The 11,959-nt window shown below is 37.6% G+C and overlaps 1 protein-coding gene across 2 annotated transcripts; it reads right to left on the bottom strand.

Moving 5' to 3' along the window:
- Positions 1 to 3,213: 3,213 nt before the first annotated feature.
- Positions 3,214 to 5,053, bottom strand: LOC145729552 (52 kDa repressor of the inhibitor of the protein kinase-like). Of its 2 annotated transcripts, XM_081980355.1 has the most exons (6): positions 4,843 to 5,034; positions 4,473 to 4,729; positions 4,307 to 4,414; positions 4,124 to 4,238; positions 3,718 to 3,955; positions 3,214 to 3,659 (listed from the first exon to the last, which is right to left on the bottom strand). In XM_081980355.1, the coding sequence occupies exons 1-6, from the start codon at positions 4,911 to 4,913 to the stop codon at positions 3,618 to 3,620; spliced, it is 831 nt and encodes a 276-aa protein (XP_081836481.1). In that variant the 5' UTR covers positions 4,914 to 5,034; the 3' UTR covers positions 3,214 to 3,617. The 2 variants fall into 2 exon arrangements, with proteins under 2 accessions (XP_081836481.1, XP_081836482.1); XM_081980356.1 differs by lacking the exon at positions 3,214 to 3,659 and having other exon boundaries at positions 3,931 to 4,070; positions 4,843 to 5,053.
- Positions 5,054 to 11,959: the final 6,906 nt, after the last annotated feature.

Here is an 11,959-nt window from a genome sequence, read left to right as displayed (position 1 = left end):
ATCTGCAGAAGAAGTTGTCAACCAGAACTTCTGCTACAGTAGCGGCTTCCTGGTTTGGTATTGCGTACACTTCTGGCCATTTACTGAAGTAGTCCATTGCGACCAAGACATAGCGATTTCCGGAAATAGTTTTGGGAAAAGGTCCAGCTACATCAACGGCAATCCTCTTAAACGGAGCTCCGACATTATACTGCTTCATACATCCTCGGCTCCGAGTTTTGGGACCCTTGCTACTGAAACAGTCTGCGCAACGCCGACACCAATCTTCTACATCTGAGCGGCTTTGTAGCCAATAGAACCTTTTCCTAACTTTATTTAACGTTTTGTTGATGCCAAAGTGCCCTCCACCAATTCCATTTTCTTTTTAGTAAATCTCCATCAATAATAAGGGACTCCCATAATGCCCAATATCCCTTTAATGTTGGAGACTTAGCGGAAATCTCCTTCCAATTTGGTCTTTCTCCACGCTCTTTCCAGTTAATTATCTGTCCTAAATCGGGGTCTTCTCGTTGATCGGCAGCCAAGTTTTCCCGATCCCATGCGATGTCATTTTTCAGAGCGATCCTTCGACAAGGCTTTCCAAATTCAGCTATCTCCAGGCGTTTACAGTGATTGCAACCTTCCACACAAGGTCTTCGTGACACTGCGTCCGCGTTTCCGTGCAAACGTCCCTTTCTGTGTTCAATCTGGAAGTCATATTCTTGAAGTCTTTGCAACCATCGAGCTATTTGTCCTTCTGGATTTTTGAATTGAAATAGCCATTTCAGAGAGGCATGGTCCGTCCTTAGTCTGAATCGTTGTCCGTACAGGTATTTGTGAAACTGCTCGACTGTTTTCACTACGGCTAACAGCTCCTTCCTGGTTACGCAATAATTTCTCTCTGGCTTTGATAGTGATTTGCTGAAATAGGCGATCACTCGTTCTTCACCATCTTGGATTTGAGATAAAACTCCGCCTAAACCAATATTACTAGCATCTGCGTCCACAATAAACTCTTCCCCAGGTCGTGGAAAAGCCAAAACTGGTGGAGAACAAAGGGTTACTTTCAGATCTTCCATGGCTTCCTGACATGTTGTAGTCCATTCGAAGGGCTGGTTATTCTCCGTCAATTTGTGTAGGGGTCTGGCTATATCAGCAAATCCACGAACAAACCTTCTGTAATAGGAACACAATCTCAGAAAACTTCTTAATTCGTGCTTGTCTTTCGGAACAGGCCAATTTTTTACAGCTTCAGTTTTCTTCGGGTCGGTTTTTACTCCTTTTGACGATATAACGTGTCCCAAGTATTCGACTTCTTCTTGGAAAAAGCTGCACTTCTTCGGATTTAATTTCAGGTTTGCCCTTCTGAACTTCTTGAAGATTTCTTCAACGTTTTGCAGGTGTTCTTCAAATGTTTTGCCCATAATAATGATGTCGTCTAAATAAACAAGACAGGTTTTCCAAGTCAATCCTCGTAGAACAGTTTCCATTAATCTTTCGACGGTTGCCGGAGCATTGCAAAGTCCAAAAGGCATGACGTTAAAATGCCACAAGCCATTTCTAGTTGAGAAGGCAGTTTTCTCTTTGTCCCGTTGATCCATCTCCACTTGCCAGTATCCACTTTTTAGATCTAAGGTGGAAAACCACTTTGCGTTAGCCAGAGTGTCTATGGTGTCACATATTCTGGGCAAGGGATAACTGTCTTTCTTAGTAACTTCATTTAGTCTTCTATAGTCCACGCAGAATCTTAACGACCCATCTTTCTTAGTAACAAGTACCACAGGAGAACTCCAAGGGCTGGTGGATGGCTCAATGACGCTGCGATCCGCCATGTCCTGTATAAGATTTTCCACTTCTGCCTGCTTAGCCAATGGGAGTCGTCTGGGTCTTTGCTTAATGGGCAAATAATCCCCTGTTTCAATTTTATGCCTCACTAAATGAGTTCTTCCCAAATCCGTTTCATTTAAGGCGAACACGTCCTTGTAGTCGTGAAGCAAACGGCCAAAAGTCTGTTTTTCTTGATCAGTCAAAATTGAGCTCGTCTTTTTCATTAAGTGCACCAAACACTCAGGAAGGTCACTGTCGGGGTTTGGTTTTGTTTCGTGCGACTCCCTAGTCACCATAAGTACTGGTTCGGATTTGGCTATTATATCGCCTTTTTTTAATCTTTGACCACATTCTTTCAAATTGGCGACTTTTACGTATGCTTGGCCGTTTTTCTGCTGGACTAGGGTGCGGGCTACAAGAACTCCCTTCTTCACAGCATCATCTTCCTCTTCATAACTCGGTTCTATCAGCTGAAGTTTGCTCAATTCCGATTTTCTATCCAAATTAACTTTAACGATGGTCTCTGATCTTGCAGGTAAGTTGACATCTTCTTGCAACGTGACTTTCCTCACACGCATATCTTGTTCGGGTGTCATCATAACAATCTCGTCTTGTCCAGTCTTGATCAGTCTATTCTCCAAATCCAGCTGGAACTTGTGTTGCTCCATAAGATCTAAGCCCATTAAGACGTCATCAGTTATGTTGGCCACAAAAACGGTATGGTTGAAGACATGTCGCCCAAGCTTCACTTCAGCTTCATGGATTCCCAGAACAGGCATTGACTCACCAGCGGCAGTTTCCAATATAAACTTTGTACCAGTGTCGCTAATCCTGCAGTGTTTCACTATGTCCGGCCTTACGATAGTATGGCAAGAACCGGTATCAACAACCATTTGGCAATCCCGGCCGCAAATCATACCGGTCACTATTAAGCTGATGTTGTTGGATCTTGTATGTATACTTGTGTGAGATTGGAAGTACATAAAACCAAGCCTAGACCTAGAACACATTATCGCAATAAGTTCCTAAATAGGTATATTTAAAAGTTTTATAAAACATGAAAGTAATCAAGTTTTCAATTATAGGTATTAATTGAAATTTGAAACTGGTTGAAATAATTTATATAATGGTCTTGATTTATTCTTCATCTGCTGCATGTGAATAAACAATAAAATTCGTTTACATTTGAATATATACCTACCTATATAAAAAGAGAAAAGAAAATCTACATGTAGGTAGGTCTACAAATCCTTTTTAAGCAATAATACAAAACACTCTTACTTATGTTTTACAAATAATATGTGTAACGTGAACTAATAATCTATATCTATATCTATAAGTACCTTATAACCTATAGATACTATTAATAATAATGGTTTTCTACACAGGAGAATTTATATCCATATCTGGGGGTAGAAAATGTTTATTTTCAAATCCAATTGCATCTTAATATACTTTTTAATAATAATCCCATAAATTAATTTAAAGTTATAATGCTTTTTTTTAGTTTTATGTCATATATTACTTCTATGGTTTAATGGCTTTTTAATTCTACATATTATACAGGGTGTTTCGGGTGGAAAGGGAAATATTTTAGGAATGCGTTCAGGAGGTTAAAATAAGATAAATGAACCCATATTGTCCGATTCTTAACCGTTGCTGAAATAATCGGTCCCTAAGTTTTGTATGACTGTTTTTCATTTCAAAAGCAATACAAACAAATAATTGTGGTCTAAACAACAAAACTAAACTAATTTAGAATATTTTCGAAAATACCCCCACCAACTTCAATACAAGCTGCAGCACGCTTGCTAATCGGTCGAGTGATACGCTGAATAGCTTTGGGATTGTTTCTAATAAAATTTGCAGAATTGAAAATTAATAAAATAAGTACACCAAAATTTTACCCACCTTCAAAAAAAACGACTCATTTGAAGTTAAATGATTTTGCTTTCTAAGATGGTCAACTAGGGAGTTCATACCGGCTATTTTAGACTCTCGTCGTTTTAAACAGGCCTGCAGAATTTTAGTCTTTCTTGACAACATTTTTAGTTTATCTTGAGTTTGCATCCAATAGCGTTTTCTCTTTATAGGACACTCAAGATCCTTTTCTCTAAAATCCCCAAGGAATACTGGCTCAACTCTGATTCTAAAATAAATCAGCAAACCTTAAAAACATGGTCGAGAACATGGTGTTCAAAGAGAGAGTAGTAAAACCCTCTTTTTTCAGTTTTAAAGCCCTATTTGTTTTATTTTAACAATACCTATAAAGGGATTTAGGTACACACTGCTCAATAATATAGCCTTACTTCCATACCTTTTCCTATGACTTGATTTTTTCACTTCGAGGACAGTCTGTGTTTTTAGTAAAACCTCTTTCTCCCCTGCTGTGGTTTGAATAACTTTGTTATCTGGCTTTGATGTGGTAATGTCTAAATTATTAAAATGTTAATGAAAAAATGTTGCCAGCAATATGAATCATGTTTGTTCTTTAACTTACCAAACTGATTAGGGCTGTACTGGGTACTGGCTTGCTCGGGTTCATCATTATTTATATTAGAATTACATACCTCAGCTACTTGCTTAGCTAAAGGCAACAAACATGTATCTATAAATAAAAGTGCATAGTTGAACAACCAAGTTTGAGAACACTATTTAATGATTACCTTCCTCATCTTGTCTTTTTCGAATTAACACTCTTCTAGGTTTGGTTGTAGGGGTTGAGGTATTAATCAATTTGGCAGGAAAGTTGAATAAAGAAGGGACTGCTTCCTTTTTCAGAACCTTAGTTTCCATCACAGTTTCTTTGTAATCACTTTCAAGAAAATGTTTTTGGCAAAGCACTGAAGTTTTGCTAGGCTTGAAGTTTTTTCTCTTAGTGGCGTTTACCCATTTTCTTTGAAGCACAGGATCTTTAGCGAACCTAAGGAATGTTTATTCACTTTAATAGAGACTTATGAACTAATTGGAAGGATTGTTTGGCACAAGTTCAGTGAACTTTGCCTGATGCTAAAATGGCCTAACCTAACCCCATACCTGTGAAACTTAATATTGCACCCGCCAATACTTTTGGATGAACATCCGAACGCAGAGCAACTTTGAACCATTGTTCAGTGGGTTAGGTTTTAAAAAAACCGTTTTTGAGGGTAGGGCTAAAAAACTATTAGAAAAATACACTTGAAAAAGTAACAACGACACTGAAAACACATACAATTAAATGGGTGGGCGTGGCTTGTAATACTGTACTGTAGATCTGTCTCTCTCGTTTAATCTCGATTCGTTCTTCTCTGTCTTTCGCCGCGTCCATTTTAATAATATGTCAATGACAACCATCAACTCAACCACTAACAAACCAGGCCTGGTTCAGCTGCTTCTATAGGCTTCCATGGTTTCTAGAAAGTTCCCAAATATTCATGAAATTGACTTTCTCTCTCACACTCATTAAGCTATAACTCTCTCTATATAAGCAACGGAGCCGGTAGATTTTCTAGAACACAGACAAAAGAATGTAGAACGTAAACAAAGCAACGTAACATACAGGGGTAACAACAAATAACTAAAGAAATCCTAACTAATAATCAAAAGTACGCTTCGCAACAATACATTTATTTCTGTAACATTGGCAGAAAGTAGGTCGTGCCACTGTAGCCATTGTAGGGCGACAGCCGTTATCCTCGGAAATAAAGATTGCTTATAGGTACATGAACTAAGTAATAATTATTTTTGATATAAACTTAAAAACCATTTGTATTTTGAAAACCTCGAACTTTTGAATAAGACAAATTTACAAATACCTAATGATATAATTTCGTAAAGACGTTTTTTCACATTAATTAGAAACTCCTTGCCCGCATCCATCTGACATTCTGTGTAAAGGAAACTGGTGGCCTCCTTAGCTTTTCTACTTATTTTTTCCGTTATTTATTTCTAAATCTCTTGAAAAATAACGAATCTCTTCAAAATCAACAAAAAACAATAAAACATGTTTTACAGGAAAAAATAATTATTTTCATTACCCTAACTGGTTACCCCAATAAGCTGATATTTTTTGTAAAAACAATAATATTTACATGGCTACTATAAGTAAGATATACCAGGTGTCCAGGAGAACCCTGGACATAAGAGATTAACATGGGAAATCAGTTTTTATTTTTTTTTGCGCCTGTACGGTTCATTTAATTGAAAAAAAACGCTTTAGATAAAAGTTTTAGAGCACAATTTCAGGTAACAACAAATTTTCAATACCGTAGGTTTGACAATTAAGACCTAAACGGCTCTACCATTCGGAAATTTAAAATCTTGCGCCAAGCGGTCGTTAAGGAAAATGCCACTACCCGCAGTGCTACTAACATTTTAAAATTATAACAATTTGCGGTCCTTCATTCTCTAAAATCAAAACATTCAAAACTAGTTTATTTACTAATAATTTTGAGTTACTACCTTTATAATTCAAAGAAATTAAAACGAAAATGTGACAAAGATACTTTATGAGTAGCCACAGCCCAAAAATCTGGTACGTTGCATTTATAACCTCATTCAATGTCACATATTTACATTGTAGCTAAGTTCTTTAAGAAAACACTGGTCTTCTTTGCAAATATTTCATAAAGACGACAGAATCACCTATCTCAAGCCTCTTCATAAAACTACAAACGATTTAAATGATGATGATTGATGGACAACAAAGGCCTGCAGATCTTAGATAAGTTGCTAATCAAACTGGCTATAAAACCTCTGAGAAACCCCTTCTATGAACAGAATATAGACTTACACGGTCAAATTATCAGTAGGGTGGCAAAAGTTTTAGTATTTGAGTAGGTTGTAACGAAGTTACTAATTTTTTTTTTGATATGTAGAATTAGTTTAAAGAAAACAATGCGCAGCCTCACACGCTTAAGGTACAATGCGTCTTCGCGACAGAATGGTGAACGCACCGCCGCGATCGATAAAAGTTCAGCGCGCAGCCGCGGTAGCGTAAACGAAGCAACATCGCGCCGTCGCGACTCGCGAGCTGGTAAACAGGTAATGCGCCGCGCGCTACATTGTTGAGTTCTTCCGGAGTTCTTACCGAACCGAACCGACCGACGCTGCAGTCAGTTCTTCCAGGACCGCTTCAACCAGCTGAACGGTAAATTTTATTGTTCCGGGGGGTAAGCTTTGAAGGGGAAGGTATTTCGGAATCGTTTCCTTCGGACCGCCAGTACAGGATGTTATAACACTGCTGGTTAACTTCGAGGGCCACGACTCCGAAAACCTCTCGGTGATTTGAGTTGTTTCCTCTGGACTCCCAGTACCGAATGTTATAACACTGCTGGTCAACTTCGGAGGCTACAATCTCACTATAGCTTGGTTCACATGAATCCGGAACATTCGCGGAATGCAGACAGCGGAAAGTCGTTCAGCCAATCAGCGTTCTTCCGTAAGCGTTCTGTCCGTCTATCCGGACCGGATTGCATATTTTGATATTTTCCGCGCGTAAACGTCGTAATCATGACATTCATGACAGGGACAGAAAACAAAACAGAAACAGCAAAGCAAATATGTCCGTGGAGATGAACGAAAACGATTTTAACACTACGCTAATTGATTTTGTCCAAAGTTACCCCATTTTGTGGGATTCTAAGCACCCTCAACACAAGGATAATAATGTCTTGAAGAAGGCTTGGCTTCAGATTGCCAATCGAATGAAAACAATGATAGGTATTCGGTACAGTCAGAGAGAAAAGCGCTGTCAAAGTTTGAACTGCCAGAAACACAGTTTGAAAAGACAGTCAGCGACAAAATCGTCTGTTAAACTCACTTGGAGTGAGAAAATGACAGTTTTAAGCACATTTTTGGAATCCTCATTAAGTTTCCTATCTACTAACCTAAAAAAACACTAAAAAATCGAGTATAGTCAGTTAGAAAAACAGTGTCAAAGTTTGAACTGCCAGAAACACAGTTTGAAAGGACAGTCAGAGACAAAATCGCCTGTAAAACCCACTTGGAATGAGAAAATGACAGTTTTAAGCACATTTTTGGAATCCTCGTTAAATTTCCTATTCAGTTAATTGGAAAAACCGTATAAAATGTGGTACAGTCTGGGAGAACAGCAGTGTCAAATTTTGAACTAAAAGAAACACAGTTCGGGACAGTCAGGGACAAAATCGCTGGTAAAACCCACTTCTAGTGAGAAAATGTTTGATTTAAGTACATTTTTGGAATCCTCATTAAATTTCCTATTCAACAGCCAAAAAAAACAAAAAACATATCGGTACAGTCATGGTGAAAAATGGTGTCAAAGTTTGAATTGTTAGAAACACAGTTTGAAAGGACAGTCAAGGACAAAATCGCCTGTAAAACCCACTTGTATTAACACTATTCCGTCAACCATTCCGCAGCTGTGTCACTCGTCACATGTGAACGACAAGGACTTTTCCGTGCGTAAAAAGCATTCATTCTGCACGTTCCGCACCCCGCGCTCCGTTATAATTCCGGGTACATGAGAACCGAGCTTATCGCCTAGGTATTTCCGAACCGTTTCCTTCGGACCGCCGGTACTGGATGTTATAACACTGCCGGTTAACTTCGAAGGCCACGGCTCCGAAATCCTGAAACCAAGCCTGAATTCACCCAGCGCTTTCCGAACTGATTTCTTCGGACTGTCAGCTTCGGCCGTTTTAGCCCCCAACTGGTCAACTCCGAGGGCCGACCTTTTGAAAGCTGATACCGATTCTCTGACCCCGTCTGTACCCCCAGAGCACAGTTTTCGTACCGTCCGAATCTATCATGCATACCGTAACCGTCTGTTTACCTCGGCTAGGAAAAACCGTTTCGAAACCATCTTAGTTTTCCGTACCGTTCGCCGTTCTGAACACTAGGTTGTGTTGTCCGTTTGTTTTCCGTTTCAAAGTTACCGTATTAATTTAGTTGGGATCTCCAGGTCCGACTGTACCGTTTATTAATTTGAGCAGGAGGCTGTGTGTTCTCCGTTTGTTTGGTTCTGATAGAGTTTTTAAGTAAGTTAGGAAATGAATGATTGTTAACTGTTATTTTTCCGGGTTAACACGACTGGTTAAGTTTTGCTGACAACCCTGTGTTTTCTTATTTTTGTCCCACTCCCTTCATCCATTTACAGATAAACGTGAACTCTGTCTTCGACTGTGTAAAAGCTCCCCAGGTATACGAAGCGAGTTCCTTAGTTACGCGTCCCCAAATAAAACTAAGGTGGCGCCCGAGTTTCGAAGCACCTACCCCTAGGTGTGGCAAAAACCGTACCAGGACCGGTACGTAAAGGCGGTTACAAGGTATAATCGGAAAACCAACTTTTCAATCGAGATATCTATATGAGCTGTCCTGTTCTAGGTTTATTAACAAAAATGTGCATCAATGTCTTTAGTGACATGTAGGTTAATTGGTAATGAACCAAATTTGTTTATTTTATAATTATGTTATTTTTTCCACACACTCAATTGTTCCAAATAAAACTTAAAACTTTGTACACTAAACAATTACTACGTTTATTTCGCATGCCCAATCCGGATTTACATACGATTATCTTAAAATCAGGTTTGAAAGAAACACCTGGGATTAACGTCTAATCCGGATTATAGCTGTTAAGTCAATCCGTCAAATTAGGAGGATTGGCTTATGATTTCTTAATCCAACCTGTGAAATAAACGTCCAAAACTTGGATTAATTTTTGTTGGTTCTAACTTCAGCTATTAAAACGACATGACATTGATACTTTTGACGTAAATCATGTCAATGTCATTTGTTTTTATTGTTTATTATAGTCACAAAACACACTATAGTAACCGTTTTTTTTAGATATATTATTGGGGTTGTGCATGCTTACTCTAAAGATGAATAAGAAAATAAAAATGAATGAATTTCGAAATTCCAACCTCAAAAAATAATTATTTTTTTATTTAAAAAAACGTTTGATAATTTTTGGTTATGTTGTTTGGATTAAAATACCATTTATATACAATCCTAATACTCTAAAATCATAGGAAATAAACTGTCACCTGTTATGGATTAAGGTTAAATCCAATCTATTCTTAATCTGGGTTAGAGGAGCGAAATAAACAAAGTAAGTGATAAACAGTGATTGTTCCACAGATGGAGTCCGAGTGGGTAAACCTTTTACCATACAAGCTATGCTAAAAACTACTTTGTCTTATTAACGTAATGTTTGCTTGGATAATAGTGGAGTTCGAAATTAGCAAAGGTAGGTGAAATGTAGTGATTGAAAGTCTCTAAAGAGAAACAATTTGCTTCTATTCTAAAACAACCATTTCACAGGACATACCTTTAAAATCAAATGTAAACTCGAGTTACACATTACTTACAAATAGACTATTTTTGGTTAGTAGAAATTTTACAAGTATCCTTGTAGGTGATTGATGTTCAAATTAACTAATAGAGCTAATTAAATATCAGTACCTATTTACCTTACCCTGTAGAACTATGGAAAAGCATGGTCCCTGTATAGAAAAGCAACTTATCTTCAAAGATGTGCAAGGCTTTGTTGTCCACTGTTATCATCACTTTAAATCGTTTTTCTACTCCTACGGAGATTGGTTCATTCCTTAACAGTTTAGATAACGGATAAGTAGGCAATTACCACCGGCTAAAAGAATATGGAATCCTAGACTTTCCGCAATGGTGCGATATGATATAAACCAATCACAGGCAATTTTCAGCGTGCGATATCAAATAAACCATTCACAGACAATCTTCAGCGTGCGATATGACCAGTTACAGTTAATCTTGAACGCAAACAAAATAGTTCTTTTGATCGTCATCCTCACTGACAACGGCCATAAGAATTTACAAAGTTATCATCCATATCTCGGAAACCAATGACGATAGATTTTTCTAATTACGTCATCATGTTCTACGTAAAAAAGTGCCTCAATAATATCTTAGTTTCAAAACTCTCTTTGGCTTTGTTAAAGACTGTTTTAAATGCAGCATCCGACGTTTTCCCAATTTTCCGGAAAATGGAGAAAGATAATTTAATTTGGAAACCGGAAATAAGTTTCACATAAAATTCTTTAAAACTTTCTCCATTTAACCGACTCTGTAGCTTTTACCGTTTTTGGGATCCCAATTTATGTAGAAGCAATTTGGGACACACTGTATAGCAAAAATCTAAGTAAATTGGAGTGACGAACCAGTGTAATATAGAAACATAAACGTTTTGAATGTAACATTTGTTAACGTTTGGTTCCTCATTTGCCAAACTCAAAATATTTATCTTTTTGTGTCGACGTAGAAGTCTATAGTGCTCTTCCTAGACATTGATTTGCCTTTCTATTAAATTACTACGTCATCTCAATTTACTTTGATTTTTGCTATAACCGTCAAATTGTCTAATACCAAACCAAACAATAGCAGGTGACAGCTATTGTCACGTTGACTCAAGATGATAGTTTAATTTGTGTGTGTTATTAGGTCTGTTCGTAGAGAGAATCCCCCCCAACTAGTAATCAGAGAAATAGATATATCCATTTTCCCAAGTCAGAAAACGTCATAGTCACGTGAGCATTCAACAAATGAAACTTGACATTTACTGTTTCTGAGTTGGAAACCGAACACGAACAGACCTATACTCTTTCGTTTTGAACTACTACCAAGTCGTAGAACAAGTATAGTATTCTACTCGCATGTAATGGCTATTACTCACTTGATGATTTACTACACTCGCCTACGGCTCGTGTCGCAAACTTCATGTTTGTCAGTAAAATCTATCATTACATGCTCGTTGAATAATATACTATTAACCGCTCGGTAGCGAATATTCCATTCTGAGCAAGTATAGAAAACCTGAGAAATGGTAGTAGGTACCCCAATAAACGAAATAAATATTCTTAAACTTGCACTCATTAGCAACACAATATTTATTGACTTTATATCGTTAAAAACCTCAGCAAAATAAACTGTACTAATTGATAAGCGGTTGTTATTAAGCTTAGTTCAAAATGCTATGCTAAATCTAAATTGGACGACAGCTGTCCAAAATATTAATAGAACCATTAGTAAACAAATGACATTTACCGACGTGGTTTGTGCTATAAAAAGTAAGAACAGTGATCGAAAATGGATAAGGCAAATGTCAAGAAAGCATTTTAGCAAATTAAATTAGGTGGTGTGTATTTAGTGTAGA

Source organism: Ips typographus, linkage group LG5, assembly GCF_016097725.1.
Source record: "Ips typographus isolate SLU linkage group LG5, UJ_Ityp_2.0, whole genome shotgun sequence".
In the NCBI taxonomy this organism is placed as follows: Eukaryota; Metazoa; Arthropoda; class Insecta; order Coleoptera; family Curculionidae; genus Ips; species Ips typographus.
The sequence above is the reverse complement of the archived record's forward strand: the minus strand, read 5'-3'. Positions and strand labels throughout refer to the sequence as shown.